At 42.6% G+C, this 17,213-nt stretch overlaps 1 protein-coding gene across 1 annotated transcript in view; it reads right to left on the minus strand.

Annotated features, from left to right (window-relative positions):
• The window catches only part of xrcc5 (X-ray repair complementing defective repair in Chinese hamster cells 5), a 296,785-nt gene that overhangs the window by 33,055 nt on the left and 246,517 nt on the right, over positions 1 to 17,213 (minus strand). Inside the window, exons 17-18 of the mRNA XM_059647633.1 lie at positions 16,363 to 16,472; positions 8,106 to 8,202 (exon numbers count right to left, since the gene is read on the minus strand). Coding sequence (XP_059503616.1) covers positions 8,106 to 8,202; positions 16,363 to 16,472 — 207 coding nt within the window. The remainder of the gene's footprint in view (positions 1 to 8,105; positions 8,203 to 16,362; positions 16,473 to 17,213) is intronic.

The following is a 17,213-nucleotide window of genomic DNA, read 5'->3' on the forward strand; positions in this document are numbered from 1 at the left end:
CCAAGTGGATATTAATTTTCCCTTTCACAGTTTTCTCCAATATTTTCACTACCACTGATGTGAGACTCATCTGTAATTTCCTCGCTCATATCTACCAGCTTCTGGAAAAGTGGAACCATATTAGCCATCCTTAAGTCCTCTAGCATTTCCTCTGTAGTCAGAGAGGAATGAAGAATTTGGGTCAGAGCCCCTGCAATTTCCTGCCTCACCTCCCTCAGTAGCCTGGGATGCAATTCATCCGGGCCAGGGGATTCGTCTATTTCTTGTTTATTCATTAACAGGATGAGGGCGCCGCAGACCAGGCAGCATTTATTGCCCATCCATAATTGGCCAGAGGGCAGTTTAGAGTCAACCACATTGCTGTGGCTCTGGAGTCACGTGTCGGCCAGACCAGGTAACGATAACAGTTTCCCTCTTTAAAGGATATTAGTGAACCAGATGGGTTTTTCAGGCAATTGACAATGGATTCATCGTTATGATCAGATTCTTAGTTCCAGATATTTGATGGAATTTGAATTCCACCATCCGTGGTGGTGTGATTTCAGCCCGGGTCACCAGAATGTTATCTGGGTCTCTGGATTAACAGTACGACCATAATACTACTAGGCTATTGCCTCTCCAACAGAGGCCCAACAGAACCTCTACTATCTTCCCATTTCTGATGCCAACCTGTGAAAGCTCTTAAAAGTTCCTTTTCCTGAATGCCGTACCTAAGCTTTCCTTTTCCACAGTGGAGGCTAAAGTGAAGTATTCATTTAACACCCTTTCAATATCTTGTGGCTTCATGTGCAATTGTCCTTTTGGTCCCTAATGGACCCCACTCATGTATTTAAAAAATATCTTAGGATTTTCCCTGGTCCTGTTTGCAAATCCTTTCTCATGTCTCCTTTTTGCTCTTCTAATTGCTTTCTGCCAGCATTAAAGACCATCTGGCCTTGCCTTACTCTCTTGACACTCAGCATATCAGAACTCACTCTGACTTGCTCCCTTTGCTGTAACATGATGTTTCTCTACTTCATCAATATTGTGTCCTTTCCCCCAGCCATATTAGTTTAAACTCCTCCCAACATCTATGAAAGAATATTAAAAAAAGACCAAGTCAGTGACCAGCTTTCAGCTCAGTCACCTACAATTTCAGACTGGAAACACCTCAATTTTAAAATTCTTGTTTTCTATCTGTCTTTGTCTTCTTTCCTGAATCTCTTCCTGTCCAACAAAATCACCAAGGTCTCTGTGTTCCTCAAGTTCTGATCTTTTGTTCGCTTCCCATTTTTGATGCTCCAGACCTCGGCATGAAACTCTGGAACTCTTTTTAAATCTATTCAACTAGCTGTATCTCTTTCCTCCTTTAAGTCTTTCCTTAAATCACCATCTTCTCAGACAATTAGTCATTTGTGTAAGTATCTCCTTGTAAGGCTTGGTGTTAAATTATTTCAAGTCACATTCCTATGAAGCAGCTTGATTAAGGTAGCAATTGATAGAGCTTACGATAACCGGACATTCTGATCCACCAACCCCCATACATGCAAGAATAGGTATAGATTTAAGGTTGACTGATATTAATGAAAATGAGCATGACAAATGCATTTATGTACAAACTGATTTTATTGGTTATATTTAATTCATGACCAAATGACTAAGAATAGTTATATATAATTAATATTTATGGAATAAGAATTATACGAATAACAACTACAATGTTGCGGCCGTTACAAAGACTTGGATAACACAGGGGTAGGAGTGGTTCTTGGATGTTCCGGGGTATAGATGTTTCAACAGAAATAGATTGGGAGACAGATTTTGGAAAGGTGCAGAAGTAAGAGTTGTTGTCATGGGCGACTTCAACTTCCCTAATATAGACTGGGACCTCCTAAATGCAAATAGTTGAGATGGAGCAGGTTTTGTCAGGTGTGTCCAGGAAGATTTCTGACTCAATATGTAGACAGTTGGAGGGGAGGCTATATTGGATTTGGTGCTTGGCAATGAACCAGGTCAGGTGTCAGATCTCTCGGTGGGATAGCATTTCAGTGATAGTGATCACAACTCCCCGACTTTTACTCCAGTCATGGAGAGGGACAGGAGCAGATGATACGGCAAAGTATTTAATTGGGGGTGGGGGAATTACAATGATATTAGGCAAGGACTACGGAGCGACACTTGGGATCAGACGTTCTCAGGGAAATGCATGATAGAAATGTGGAGGTTGTTCAGGGAACAGTTGCTACAGGTACTGGATAGGTTTTTCCCACTGATGCAAGGAAAGGACGGTAAGGTGAAGGAACCTTGGATGACAAGACATGTTGAACACCACATCAAGAGGAAGAACGAAGCTTACTTAAGGTTGAAGAAGCAAGGATCGGACAGGACTCTGGAGGTCTACAAGGTAGTTAGGAAGTAATTGAAGAATGGATTCACGAGAACTAGAAAGGGGTATGAGAAAACCTTGGTGGGTAGGATCAAGGAAAATCCCAGGGTGTTCTGTAGTTAAGTGAGGAACAAGAGGATGGCCAGTGTGAGGTCACGATTTCAAGGTGACAGGGGAAAAGTTTAAGGGAGATATGCAAGGAAAGTTCTTTACGCAGAGGATGGTGGGTGTCTGGACCACATTGGCAGCGGAGGTGGTAGAAGCCGGCATGATGGTGTCATTTAAGATGTATCTAGACAGATACATGAACGGGCAGGGAGCAGAGGGATACAGATGCTTGGAAAATAGGCGAGAGATTTAGATAGAGGATCTGGATCGGTGCAGACTTGGAGGGGCGAAGGGCCTGTTTCTGTGCTGTAAATATTTCTGTTCTTTGAGTGTAGGGCCCATCAGGGACAGTGGAGGGAACTTGTGTGCGGAGTCAGAGGAGGTGGGGGAGGTCCTTAATGAATACTTTGCTTCAGAATTCACCAGTGAGAAGAACCTTGACGTTTGTGAGGACAGCATGAAACAGGGAGGTATGTTCAAACAGGTTGATGCTAGAAAGGAGGATGTGCTAGAAATTTTGAAAAACGTGAGAATAGCTATGTCGCCTGGACCAGACGGGATATACCCAAGGTTGCTACGGGAAGCAATGGAAGAGATTGCTGCCTCTTCGGCAATGATCTTTGTGTCCTCCCTGTCCGCTGGAGTTGTGCCAGAAGATTGGAGGGTGGCAAATGTCATTCCCTCGTTCAAGAAAGGGAATAGGGATAATCCTAGGAATTACAGACCAGTCAGTCTTACTTCTGCAGTGGGCAAATTATTGGAGTGAATTCTGAGACATAGTGTTTTTGATTATTTAGAAAAGCACAGTTTGATTAGGTATAGTCAGCATGGTTTTGTGAGGGGCTGGTCATGCCTCGTAAGCCTTATTGAATTATTTGAAGATGTGACAAAACACATTGATGAAGGTAGAGCAGAGGGTGTGGCGTATATGGGTTTTAGCAAGGCATTTAATAAGGTTCCACATGGTAGACTCATACAGAAAGTAAGAAGGCATGGGATTCAGGGAAATTTGGCTGTCTGGATACAAAACTGGCTGTCCAGTAGAAGACAGAGGGTGGCAGTAGATGGAAAGTGTTCAGCCTGGGGCTCGGTGACCAGTGGTGTTCTGCAAGGATCTGTTCTGGGACCTCTGCTCATTATGGTCTTTATAAATGACTTGGATGAAGAGATGGAAGGGTGGGTTAGTAAGTTTGCTGTTGACACGAAGGTTTGTGGAGTTGTGGATAGCGTGGAAGGCTGTTGTAGGTTGCAATGGAACATTGACAGGAAGCAGAGCTGGGCAAAGAAGTGGCATGTGGAATTCAACACAGAGAAGTGTCAAGTGATTCATTTTAGAAGGTCAAATTTGAAAGCAGAATACAGGGCTCATAGCAGGATTCTCGGCAGTGTGGAGGAACAGAGGGATCTTGAGGTCCACGTCTGTAGATCCCTCAAAGGTGCAACTGAAGTTAATAGGGTTGTAAAGAAGTGTATTGTGATCGAGTTTAAGAGCCGTGAGGTTTTGCTGCAGCTCTACAAAACCCTGGTGAGACCACACATGGAATATTGTGTCCAGTTCTGGTCGCCCTATTATAGCAAAGATGTGGAGGCTTTGGAGAGGGTGCAAAGGAGGTTTACCAGGATGCTGCCTGGACTGGAGGGCTTCTCTCACAAGGAGAGGTTGACTGAGCTCAGACTTCTCTCTCTGGAGAGGAGGAGGAAGAGAGGTGACCTGATCGAGGTGTACAAGATAATGAGAGGCATGGATAGAGTCGATAGCCAGAGATTTTTCTCCAGGGCAGGATTGACTGCCACGAGGGGTCATAGTTTTAAGGTGTTAGGAGGAAGGTATAGAGGAGACGTCAGACGGAGGTTCTTCACCCAGAGAGTTGTGAGCGCATGGAATAGTTTGCCAGTGGTAGTCGTGGATGCAGAGTCATTAGTGACATTTAAGTGACTGCTGGACATGCACATGGACAGCAGTGAATTGAGGGGAATGTAGGTTAGGTTATTTTATTTTTGGATTAGGATTAGTCCACGGCACAACATCATGGGCTGGAGGGCCTGTGCTGTGCTGTACTTTTCTATGTTCTATGTACCAGCTCACCAACCTCCGGATCCAAACGCATCATCCTCCGATACTTCCGCCATCTACAATCCAACCTCACCACCAAAGACATTTTTCCCTCCCCACCCTTATCTGCCTTCCAGAGGGACCACTCTCTCCGTGACTCCTTTGTCTGCTCCACACTCCCCTCCAACGCCACCACATTTGGCACTTTTCCCTGCAACCGCAGGAAGTGCTACACCTGCCCCCTCACCCCCATCCCAGTCCCCAAGAAGACTTTCCACATCAAGCAGATGTTCACCTGCACATCTGCTAATGTGGTATACTGCATCCGCTGTTCCCGTTGTGGCCTCCTCTACATTGGGGAAACCACATGGAGGCTTGGGGACCACTTTGTGGGACACCTACGCTCGGTTCGCACTAAACAACTGCACCTCCCAATCGAAAACCATTTCAACTCCCCCTCCCATTCCGCATACGACATGTCCATCCTGGGCCTCTTGCACTGCCACAACGATACTACCCGAAGGTTGCAGGAACATCAACTCATATTCCGCTTGGGAACCCTGAGGCCTAACGGTATCAATGTGGAATTCACAAGCTTTAAAATCTCCCCTCCCCTTACTGCATCCCAAAACCAGCCCAGCTCATCCCCGCCTCCCTCACCTGTCCTTCCACCTATCCCCTCCTCCCATCTCAAGCCGCACCCCCATCTCCTAGCTACTAACCCCATTCCGGCCCCTTGACCTGTCCGTCCTCCCTGGACTGACCTATCTCCTCCCTACCCTCCCACCTACATTCACCTTTACTGGCTCCATCCCCACCTCTTTGACTGGTCTGTCTCCTCTCTACCTATCTTCTCCTCTATCCATCTTCTATCCGCCTCCCCCTCTTTCCCTATTTATTTCAGAACCTCCTCCCTCTCCCCAATTTCTGAAGAAGGGTCTAGGCCTGAAACATCAGCTTTCCTGCTCCTATGATGCTGCTTGGCCTGTTGTGTTCATCCAACTCTGTACCTTGTTGTTTCATATTCTCCAGAATCTGCAGTTCCTATCATCGCTGTAAGTTCTACTTCCTGGGCATACCCACCAGAGGGAGGGCACGGCATCGTACCAGGCGAGTGGGTACTCGTGAAGAAGGTCCACAAGGAACCATTGGATGCGAAGTGGAAGGGACCATACCAAGTACTACTGATCACTCAGTCAACTGTCAAGGTCCGGGGAAATAAGGCCTGAATTCACGCTTCACATAGCAAACGGACATCTTGAAAAACAGAAGAAGCAGAGACTGAATAACCAATATCTAGGAGACCGCAATGGTACCTTTAATGTCATTAGGTCATTCTCTTCAAGAAGTCTCAGTCGAATCAAAGGGGGAGACTAATATATCAGAGTTCAAAGGTGTTAAGAGCATAACATATAACTCCATAAATCATGTCTATTAATCCATTAACCCACTAATTTGTGCTTATAATACTAATTGCAGGTTTCCATGAACTAGCCAGCTGCCATTCAAACTGATTCAGGGATTCAATACCTTATCAGGTTACAACCACTTCAATTTGCGGTTACACCCCACTTGAAAGTGCACTCATGCATAATGCGCTTTGTAAACAACCCCATTTCAACCAGACGGATATTCCATTCAAAGGTGCAGTCAGGCATGATGACAAAATTGCACAAGACACTACAGGATGGAACCTTTTTGCACCCCCACACCAAAAACAGTGTTATTTGATATTAAAACCCAACTGAGTAACTGCTATTACCAAGTCGTTTATCTCCTCTCTCCAGCTGGACTAACTCCAAGTATCAGTCAAAGATGATAACTGGATAGCCCTGCAGACTTTTCCTGTATATTATGTAGCTAGGTACTTGTCCCAAGGTTTTATTCATAATGTATATAAAACTTTACCCCACTAACAGAACTAAAACACACTGCAGTGTATGTAAGCAACCTTTAACTTACTAATAAAACTAACAGCGCTATGTCCAGACCTGCGCAACCTTGAATGAATTAACAATAGCAAATAGAACCACAGATGGGCACAACCATGAAACTAACTAAACTAAACCGAAAGGCAAAGTACTGGGCGAATGGTAAGATTCTTAGCAGTGTAGATGAGCAGAGAGATCTCAGTGTCCATGTACACAGATCCTTGAAAGTTGCCACCCAGATTGACAGGGTTGTTAAGAAGCCATACAGTGTTTTAGCTTTTATTAATAGAGGGATCGAGTTCCGGAACCAAGAGGTTATGGTGAAGCTGTACAAAACTCTGGAGCGGCCGCACTTGGAGTATTGCGTACAGTTCTGGTCACCGCATTATAAGAAGGATGTGGAAGCTATGGAAAGGGTGCAGAGGAGATTTACTAGGATGTTGCCTGGTATGGAGGGAAGGTCTTACGAGGAAAGGCTGAGGGACTTGAGGCTGTTTTCATCAGAGAGAAGAAGGTTGAGAGGTGAATTAATTGAAACATATAAAATAATCAGAGGGTTAGATAGGGTGGATAGGGAGAGCCTTTTTCCTAGGATGGTGACGGCGAGCACGCGTGGGCATAGTTTTAAATTGAGGGGTGAAAGATATAGGACAGATGTCAGAGGTAGTTTCTTTACTCAGAGTAGTAAGGGAATGGAATGCTTTGCCTGCAACGGTAGTAGACTCGCTAACTTTAGGTACATTTAAGTTGTCATTGGATAAGCATATGGACGTACATGGAATAGTGTAGGTTAGATGGGCTTGAGATCGGTATGACAGGTCGGCACAACATCGAGGGCCGAAGGGCCTGTACTGTGCTGTAATGTTCTATGTTCTTATTCTTGTACATAAACAATGTTGCTGGAAAAGCTCAGCATCTGTGGAGAAGGAAACAGAGTTAACGTTTCAGGTCCAGTGACTCTTCCTCAGAACTTGGAGCTTATTCTTGTACTCAGATTTCCTTTTTATTAATGAATCTCTTTGTTCTTCTTTGCTGAATTCTGAACTGCTCCCACTTGTCAAGTCGATATTTTTCTAATCTCATTCAAAAAACCATTAATACTCAACAATAACCAGTAACATTTAGCACATGTTTAAACCATCTCCGATTTCCTTCAAAAGTTATTTTACAATGTCAATTGCTTTACACACAACTGTTAGATATGCTAATGTATGCTTGAATTCTGTATAAAATGGCTGCCTTCAAGCTATGGCTTTGGGGAATTCCATTTCGCCTTACACTGTGCTGCTGTGAAGGTGCAATAAAGAAGCTATTTTCGCCACTCATTGATCCTGATTGTCTGGTTCTTTGAACATGATCTCACAATAGGATTATTTTGTCTGTATCTTGTACAAGTTGCAAATGGAATAAAGGACTAAGGTGTAGAGCTGGATGAACACAGCAGACCATGCAGTATCAAAGGAGCAGGAAGGCTGACGTTTCGGGCCTAGACCCTTTTCTGAAGAAGTGTCTGTGCCCGAAACATCAGCCTTCCTGCTCCTCTGATGCTGCTTGGCCTGCTGCATTCATCCAGCTCTACACCTTGTTATCCCAGATTCTCCAACATCTGCAGTTCCTACTGTCTCTGGAATAAAGGACTGCTTCCCACCTTGCACAATCAACTCCCAGAAGTCTTGTAGTCCCTTTGCCTCGACATGAGCTTTAAGGGCTTTCAGTGACACGTTGAAGAATTTGGATTCTCCAGCCTGGAAATAAATTAACAGGGAACAGCTTTAGTTTAGAAATGCAGTTTCTATGTTACCAATGAGAGAAAAGCCTTCCTTGACTAGATATTTTGTAATGAGAATGGAACAACTGGCAATCTAATGGCACTTCTGAGGCCCCACAGGGATGAACAACCATAATATGATAGAGTTTCTTACAAGATGGAGAATGATGTAGTTATTCTGAGACTAGAGTTCTGAATCTAAACAAAGGAAACTGTTATTGCTATGAGGTGCGTGTTGGCTATGAAGGACTGGAGTTGTTAAGAGGTAATGGTGGAATGGCAATGGTAAACATTCAAATAGCACATAGGTGAACCACAGCAATTGTTCATTCCTGACAACAAGGTGCGGAGCTGGATGAACACAGCAGGCCAAGCAGCATCTTAGGAGCAGGAAAGCCGACGTTTCGGGCCTAGACCCTTGTTCATTCCTATCTGGCACAAAGGTAAAATGGGAAAGGTTGTCAAACAATGGCTTACAAATGAAATTAGAGATGGTATTAGATCCAAGGGACAGTCATATAAATTGACTAGAAAAAAAACGACTTGACAAGTGGGAGCAGTTCAGAATTCAGCAAAGAAGAACAAAGGGATTGATTAATAAAAGGGAAATCTGAGTCCAAGAAGAAGCTCTGAGTTCTGAGGAAGGGTCACTGGACCCAAAACGTTAACTCTGTTTCCTTCTCCACAGATGCTGAGCTTTTCCAGCAACATTGTTTTTGTACAAGAATAAGCTTGTGGGTAACATAAAAACTGACTAAGAATTTCTATAGAATTTCTCTGTGAACAGAAAAAGATTGGTGAAAGCAAATGTATATTGGACAATGTATCATTGGACAAGCATATGACGTACATGGAACAGTGTAGGTTAGATGGGCTTCAGATTGGTATGACAGGTCGGCACAACATCGAGGGCCGAAGGGCCTGTATTGTGCTGTAATGTTCTATGTTCTATATTCCTTACAGCCAGAAATGGGGGTTTTATAATAGGGAAGAAAGAAATGCAGGACAACTAAATACATACTTTGGTTCAGTGTTCACAAAGGAAGAAGCAAAATCTCCCAGAAATGCTGGAGAACATAGGGCTTAATGAGAGGGAGGAACTGAAATAAACCAGCATTAGTAGGGAAATGGTAGTGGGGAAATTGATGGGATTGAAGACCGATAAGTCTCCAGGACCTCGTAATCTACATTCCAAGGTATGTAAGGAAATGGCAGTAGAAATTGTGGATGCATTGGGGTCATCGTCCAAGGTTCTGTAGACACTGGAACAGTTCTTACAGATTAGAAGGTAGGTAAAGTAACCACTCTATTTAAGAAGGGAGGCAGAAAGAAAGTCAGAAATTATATACCAGTCAGCCTGATGTGAGTAGTGAAGAAAATTCTACAGTCCATTACAAACGAGTAATTGCTGAGCACTTAGAAAATAGTGTCAGGACTAGTGAGTCAGAATAGATTTATGGAAGGGTAATCATGTTTGAAAGATCTACTGGGATTTTTCAAGGATGTATCAAGCACAGTTTTTGAAGGAGCCAGTGGATGGGGTGTATTTGGATTTTTCAAAGGCTGTCAACAAAGAACCACAGAAGATTTTTATGCATAAAATTAAAGTGCTGAGATTGGGGTCTTTTATAAGATACAGGGGCATATTTGGGTCATTTGGCCTATCAAACTCTGCTCCGCCATTCAATCATAGCTGATATGCTCCTCACCCCCATTTTCCCACCTTCTGCTCATAACCCTTCAAACGACTGCCAATTAAAAATCTGTCTAACTCCTCCTCAAATTTATTCACTGTCCCAGCATCCACCGCACTTTGGGACATGAAATTCCACAGATTCACAACGCTTTGGGAGAAGTAGTTTCAAAGTAGTTTCTCCTAAACTCTGTTTTAAATTTGCTTTCCCTTATCGTAAGACTATGACCTCTAGTCCTGGAATGCCCCACAAGAGGGAGCATCTGCTCCACGTCTATTTTATCATACCTTTAACATCTTGAATACCTCAATTTGAGCTCCCCTGATTCTTCTAAATTCCAGAGATTATAGGCCTAAACTGTTCAATCTCTCTTCATATGACAAACTCCTTATCTCTGAGATCAACCTAGTGAACATTCTGTGACCTGCTTTCAATGTCACCATATCTTCCCTCAAATAAGGGGACCAAAACTGTGCACAATACTCCAGGTGCGATCACACTGATGCCTTGTATAGTTGCAACAATACTTCCTTAGCTTTATTTCTATTCCTTTAGCTATAAAGCTAATGTTTCATTTGCTTTTAGTTTATGCTGTACCTGCTTGCTAGTTTTTTGTGAACAACAGATGTTAAACTAACTGGTCGGTAATTTCTCAAAAATTGCCTCCTTACCTTTTTGAATAAGGGTGTTACATCAGCATTTTTCCAATCCACTGGAACCTCTCCTGTGCCCAGAAGATTTTGGAATATTGTAAGCAATGGATCCACTATCTCAGCCGCTACTTCTGTTAATACCCTAGGATGTAGGCCACCAGGCCCAGAGGATTTGTCTGCCTTCAATCTTAATCGTTTGCAGAGTACCTTTTCCCTATCGATGTTAATTGTTCTACGTTTTACCCTTTCTAATACCTCTGACTTGCCTGTTTCACAATAGGTTGGTACTATTGTCCTCCAACGTGAAAACTGAGGCAAAGTATTAATTTAGCATCTCTGCCATTTCCGTGTTCCCCACTATTAACTCTTCGGTTTCACCTTCCAAGGGACCAACATTCACCTTTAGTGACTCTCTTCCTTTTTACATATCTATAGAAATGTTTGCTGCCCTTTTTGTTATTTTGTGCTAGTTTTCTTTCATAACTTACCTTATTTCTTTTTACTAACTTTTTAGTATCCTATTGCTTATGTTTCAAAGTTTCCCAATCCTCCTGCCTGCCATTGGCTTTTGAAAATGGTATATCTTAGTTTTGGTTTTATACTATCCTTGACTGCCTTGTTTAGCCATGAATGTTTGTTTACCACCATCCCCACTCCCCACGCCCCCATCATCTTTCTCCCTCACTGGGATATATTCTATTGTGAGGAATTGAGAAGGTCCTTAAACAAATGCCACTGCTGGTCTGGTATTGAGACAGGTAGTAAACTGGTTGAAGACAGGAAATAAAGAGTAGGAATAAATGCATTTTTTACTCAATGGCAGTAAGTGACTGGTGGGGTACTGCAAGGATCATTACTTGGACCTTAGCTATTTAGAATATACATTAATAATTTGGGTGAGGGAGCCAAATTTAATATCTCTAAATTTGCAAAAGCTGGGTAGGAAAGTGAGCTGTGCGGGGGATGCAGAGACATTTCAGTGTGACTTCGATTGGCAAATGCATGGTCAATGTAACATAATGTGGATTAAGATGATGTTATCCACTTTGGCAGGTAAAACGGGAGGCAGATAATTATGTGAATGGCTATAAACTGAGAGACGGAAATATGCAACTAGGCCTGCGTGTCCTTATACACCAACTGCTGAAGGTAAGCATGCAGGTGCAAAAAGCATCAAAGAAGACAAAAACTATGCCAGACTTCATAGCATGAGGACTTGAGTGTGGGAATCTTTTACAATACATCGGCTCCCAGAAGTGTTATTTACAGACAATGGGGAGTTATTTACCAGCAGGGAATTTGAATATTTCCTGAAGCCAAATGGCATTTGGCAATAAGACAGCTTCGTACCATCATACAATGGTCTGGCAGAAACAGCAGTCCAAACTTTGAAGGCAGGTTTAAAGAAACAGCCAATGGCTTCACTCGATACAAAGTGTTCCAGTTCTGTTTGATTCTCCCCTCACGCAACTCCAGGGAAAGCACCAGCCGAGCTGCTAATGGGGAAAATATTCCGCATGAGATTAAATCTGATCTGCCCTGACTTGGGGATGGGTGAAATGGAATCAGGAATGTAAGTAAAGGGTGATCTGGTGACACGGTACTGGCCTCCGTGGAGTTATTTCAGTACGATGGTAGATTTCTTTCTTAGAGGACAACAGTGAACCAGATAGGTCTTCTTGACAATTGGCAATAAATTTTACGGACATTATTATAATCTAATTTCTAGATTATTACTTAATTCAATTCCACCATCTGCCATGGCAGGGCTTGAAGCCAGGTTCTCAGAACATTACCTGGGTCTTTGAATTAATAATCTTGTGAAAGTACCACTAGGCCATCACCAACCCATAAATCCAGTTTGGACAAAAAAAAAGTCCCAGGTGCTTTAATGTTAAAAAGGGAAAACTCCAAAAACAGAAAGCTGTGGAAAAACAACTTGGAGAAACCTTGTAAAGAGATAAGTGAGGTATGTTTGTTAGTTTAAAGGTCTCAGGAAAAGACATTGATCATAGGAGCAGCATCAACAGAAAAGAGAAACAAGTTCAACTGTGTCCATGAGCATAAAAGAAGGAAATTTAAAGGAGAAACCAGGTGGCTCTTCACTGAGCATTCAGTACTTCAAATAAGAATGTTTCCCTAGTTCTTGTAGTTAGTGTTTTGTAAGGCAAAATACTGTGGATGCTTGAAATAAAAACAGAAAGTGCTGCAAAATTCAGAAAGCCTGGCAGCATCTGTGGAGAGAGAAATTGTGTCAACATCTTGAGTTTGGTACAACTCTTCTTTGTAAGTTTGAAATTTCAAAGAAAAGCCAGAGGACTCAATGTTAAACCATGCATTTATTTTGTAATTTGATTATACCATGGTGGTCAGTTATTGAGCATTTTCACAAACACTACAGGTCTGGCACATATCTAGAGATAGAGACAGCTTTAATACTAACCTGTGAATCAATTTAACCAGAATCATTCACCCAGATCTCTCTGCATCAAGTGCTCTGCAACTTCTCACTATTTAGATAATATGCTTTGTTTTTATTCTATTTTCTAAAATAGACAATTGAACACTCTTCCAAATTATATTTTATTTGTCACTCAGCAAACCTATCTACAAGGTAAATTCGCCATAGTCCCAAAGGACCATGGGGCTGCTCTCTTAATAAAGAGGAACAACTAGTGGTAGTTTCACCAGAAGCTGTATGCCTTTGTAGGCTCCTGAAGTCCTCTTCACAATTCAATTTCCCACCTATCTTTGTGACATCAGCAAATTTAGTGACTTGTACCATCCATCCTCTCATTCAAATCATTTATACAAACAAAAGGACAAAACTTAAGACACTATTTTAACGCATGTAACATTTGAAACAAAGTAGATGAATTAACTGAGGCTAATTACAATCTTGACACCATGTATATATTCCCTCCTTAGTCCTCGAGTGGATATACCCTTTCCTTTGTTACCCTCTTGCTCCTTATATACACATAAAGCACCTTTGGATTTTCCTTAATTCTGCTTGCCAAGGACATTTCATGGCCCCATTTAATTGTCCTAATAATTGTTGTCATGCAATTTTGTCAGAGATGAGGAGCAATTTCTTCTCAGGGAAGGTACAGCATCTTTGGAATTCTTTACTGCAGAGGGCTCGTCAAGCGAGTTTTGAGAAGATTTGTAGCTCAGGTTGAGGTTCTGGATGTGAGTTTGCTCGCTGAGCTGGAAGGTTCGTTTTCAGACGTTTCGTCACCATTCTAGGTAACATCATCAGTGAGCCTCCGGTGAAACGCTGGTGTTATGACCTGCTTTCTATTTATCTGTTTAGGTTTCCTTGGGTTGGTGATGTCATTTCCTGTTCTTTTTCTCAGAGGATGGTAGATGGGCTCCAAATCAATGTGTTTGTCGATGGAGTTCCGGTTGGAATGCCATGCTGCTAGGAATTCTCGTGCGTGTCTCTGTTTGGCTTGTCCTAGGATGGATGTGTTGTCCCAATCAAAGTGGTGTCCTTCCTCATCTGTATGTAAGGATACTAGTGATAGTAGATCATGTCTTTTTGTGGCTAGTTGATGTTCATGTATCCTGGTGGCTAGCTTTCTGCCTGTTTGTCCAATGTAGTGTTTGTCACAGTTCTTGCAAGGTATTTTATACAAACGTCATTTACAAAATACCTTGCAAGAACTGTGACAAACACTACATTGGACAAACAGGCAGAAAGCTAGCCACCAGGATACACGAACATCAACTTGCCACAAAAAGACATGATCCACTATCACTAGTATCCTTACATACAGATGAGGAAGGACACCTCTTTGATTGGGACAACACATCCATCCAAGGACAAGCCAAACAGAGACATGCACGAGAATTCCTAGAAGCATGGCATTCCAACCAGAACTCCATCAACAAACACATTGATTTGGAGTCCATCTACCATCCTCTGAGAAAAAGAACAGGAAATGACATCACAAATGCAGGAAATGACATCACCAACACAAAGAAACCTAAACAGATAAATAGAAAGTGGGACATAACTCCAGCGCTTCACTGGAGGCTCACTGACGATGTTACCTAGAATGGTGACAAAACGTCTGAAAACGAACCTTCCAGCTCAGCGAGCAAACTCATATTCAGAGGGCTGTCAAGGTTGAGTCGCTAAGTACATTCAATGCAAGAGAATCAAGAATTTGTAGGGAAAAGGCAGGAGAGTAGAGATGAGGATCATCAGGTTAGTCATGATCTCATTGAATGGCTGAACATAGTAGACTTGATGGACTAAATGGCCTCTGCTCCTAATTCTTATGGTCTTGAGAGAGAATCGTGAACTAGGGGGTCATATTTTAAAAATAAAGAACAAAGAAAAAAGGAAATTACAGCACATGAACAGGCCCTTCGGCCCTCCAAGCCTGCAGCAATAGAGATCCTCTGTCTAAACCTGTCATCTATTTTCTAAGGGTCTGTATCCCTTTGCTCCCTGCCATTCCATGTACCTGTCCAGATACATCTTAAAAGACACCGTCATGTCTGTGTCTACCAACTCTGCTGGCAACGTGTTCCACGCACACACCAGCCTCTGCGTAAAGAACGTTCCACGCATATGTCCCACAAACTTTCCTCCTCTCACTTTGAACTCATGGCCCCTAGTAATTGAGTCCTCCACTCTGGGGAAAAAAGCTTCTTGTTATCCACCTTGTCTATACCCCTCATGATTTTGTAGACCTCAATCAGGTCCCCCCTCAATCTCCATCTTTCTAATGAAAATAATCATAATCTACTCACCCTTTCTTCATACCTAGCACCCTCCATACCAGGCAACATCCTGGTGAACCTCCACTGCACCCTCTCCAAAGCATCCATGTCCTTTTGGTAATATGGCGACCAGAAGTGTACGCAGTATTCTAAATGTGGCTGAACCAAAGGCTTATAGAACTGTTATACGGCCTGCCAATTCTTGTACTCAATACCCCGTCCGATGAAGGAAAGCATGCCGTATGCTTTCTTGACCACCCTGTTGACCTGTGTGCCACCTTCAGGGAACAATGGACCTGAATACCCAGATCTCTCTGTACATCAATTTTCCCCAGGACTTTTCCATTTACCGTATAGTTCGCTCTTGAATTAGATCTTCCAAAATGCATCACCTCTCAATTGCCTGGATTAAACTCCATCTGCCATTTATCTGCCCAACTCTCCAATCTATCTATATTCTGCTGTAATCTCTGACCATCCCCTTCACTATCTGCTACTCCACCAATCTTAGTGTCACCTGCAAACTTGCTAATCAGACCATCTATACCTTCCTCCAGATCATTTACGTCACTCATTTAAGATACTGAATGAGAAAAATCTTTTCGGTTGAAGATAACAAAGTGTGAAGCTGAATGAACACAGCAGGCCAAGCAGCATCTCAGGAGCACAAAAGCTGACGTTTTGGGCCTAGGCCCTCTTTTTGGTCAGTGAGTTTAGAATCTTTGGATTTTCCTTCTTCAAAAGACAGTTGATGCAGAATCTTTAAACATATTAAAAGCAGAGGTAGATAGATTCTTGATTATCAAGGAGAAGAAAGATGATTGAGGATTTGCAGGAATGTGGAGTTGAGGTTACAATCAGATTAGCCGTGATCTTACTGAATGGTGGAGGATGTTCAAAGGGCCGAGTGACCTACTTTTGTTCCTTGGTTGTATGCTCAGTTACAAGCAGCAAATGCTTCTGTCTTATTATCTCACATAGGCTGTAAAGCATTTTTCACTTCATACAAATGAGCCAGAGATCTAAAATTATATATGACACTTCCTTGCTTACCTTGACAGCTTCCTCCCTGCAGATTTTGATACAGTCCATGCTTTTCATGTAATACTCTCGATTCTTGACTTCCAGGAACTGGTAGAGACGCTCCATCAGCTGGTTGGTTACTATTTGGAGACAGAACTTTTAGAACTTCTATTCACTTCTAGTGAAGCCTTTCTAATTGTGAACATAGAAACTCTACAATTTTATTCTTTCCAGTATAACTTCTGCTTCTACCTTAAACAGTGCTCCAATCATCCCAATTTGTCTTCACCCCTTTCCAACTTGTTCTTGCCTACAATCACTTCTTTTGATTCAACCCACTTTGTCCAGGTTAATTGATGAATAGATCCGAGATATCCCTATCTTTTTGCGCATCTGATCATCACAGAGATCTACAGTATAGAAGAAGGCCCTTTGACCACCAATTTCGAGGTGATAAAAATACTACCTAACTTTTCTAATTCCATTTTCCAGCATTTGGCCCATTGCCTTGTATGTCTTGTCGATAAGGTTCCCCACAATAGGCTACTGTACAAAATGCGGAGGAATGGGTTTGTGGGAAATATAGCAGTTTGGATCAGAAATTGGCTTGCTGAAAGAAGACAGAGGGTGGTAGTTGATGGGAAATGTTCATCCTGGAGACCAGTTACTAGTGGTGTACCGCAAGGGTCGGTGTTGGGTCCACTGCTGTTTGTCATTTTTATAAATGACCTGGATGAGGGCGTAGAAGGATGGGTTAGTAAATTTGCAGACGACACTAAGGTCGGTGGAGTTGCGGATAGTGAAGAAGGATGCTGTAGGTTGCAAAGAGACATAGATAAGCTGCAGAGCTGGGCTGAGAGGTGACAAATGGAATTTAATGC

This window comes from Stegostoma tigrinum, chromosome 7 (genome assembly GCF_030684315.1).
Source record: "Stegostoma tigrinum isolate sSteTig4 chromosome 7, sSteTig4.hap1, whole genome shotgun sequence".
NCBI lineage: Eukaryota > Metazoa > Chordata > Chondrichthyes > Orectolobiformes > Stegostomatidae > Stegostoma > Stegostoma tigrinum.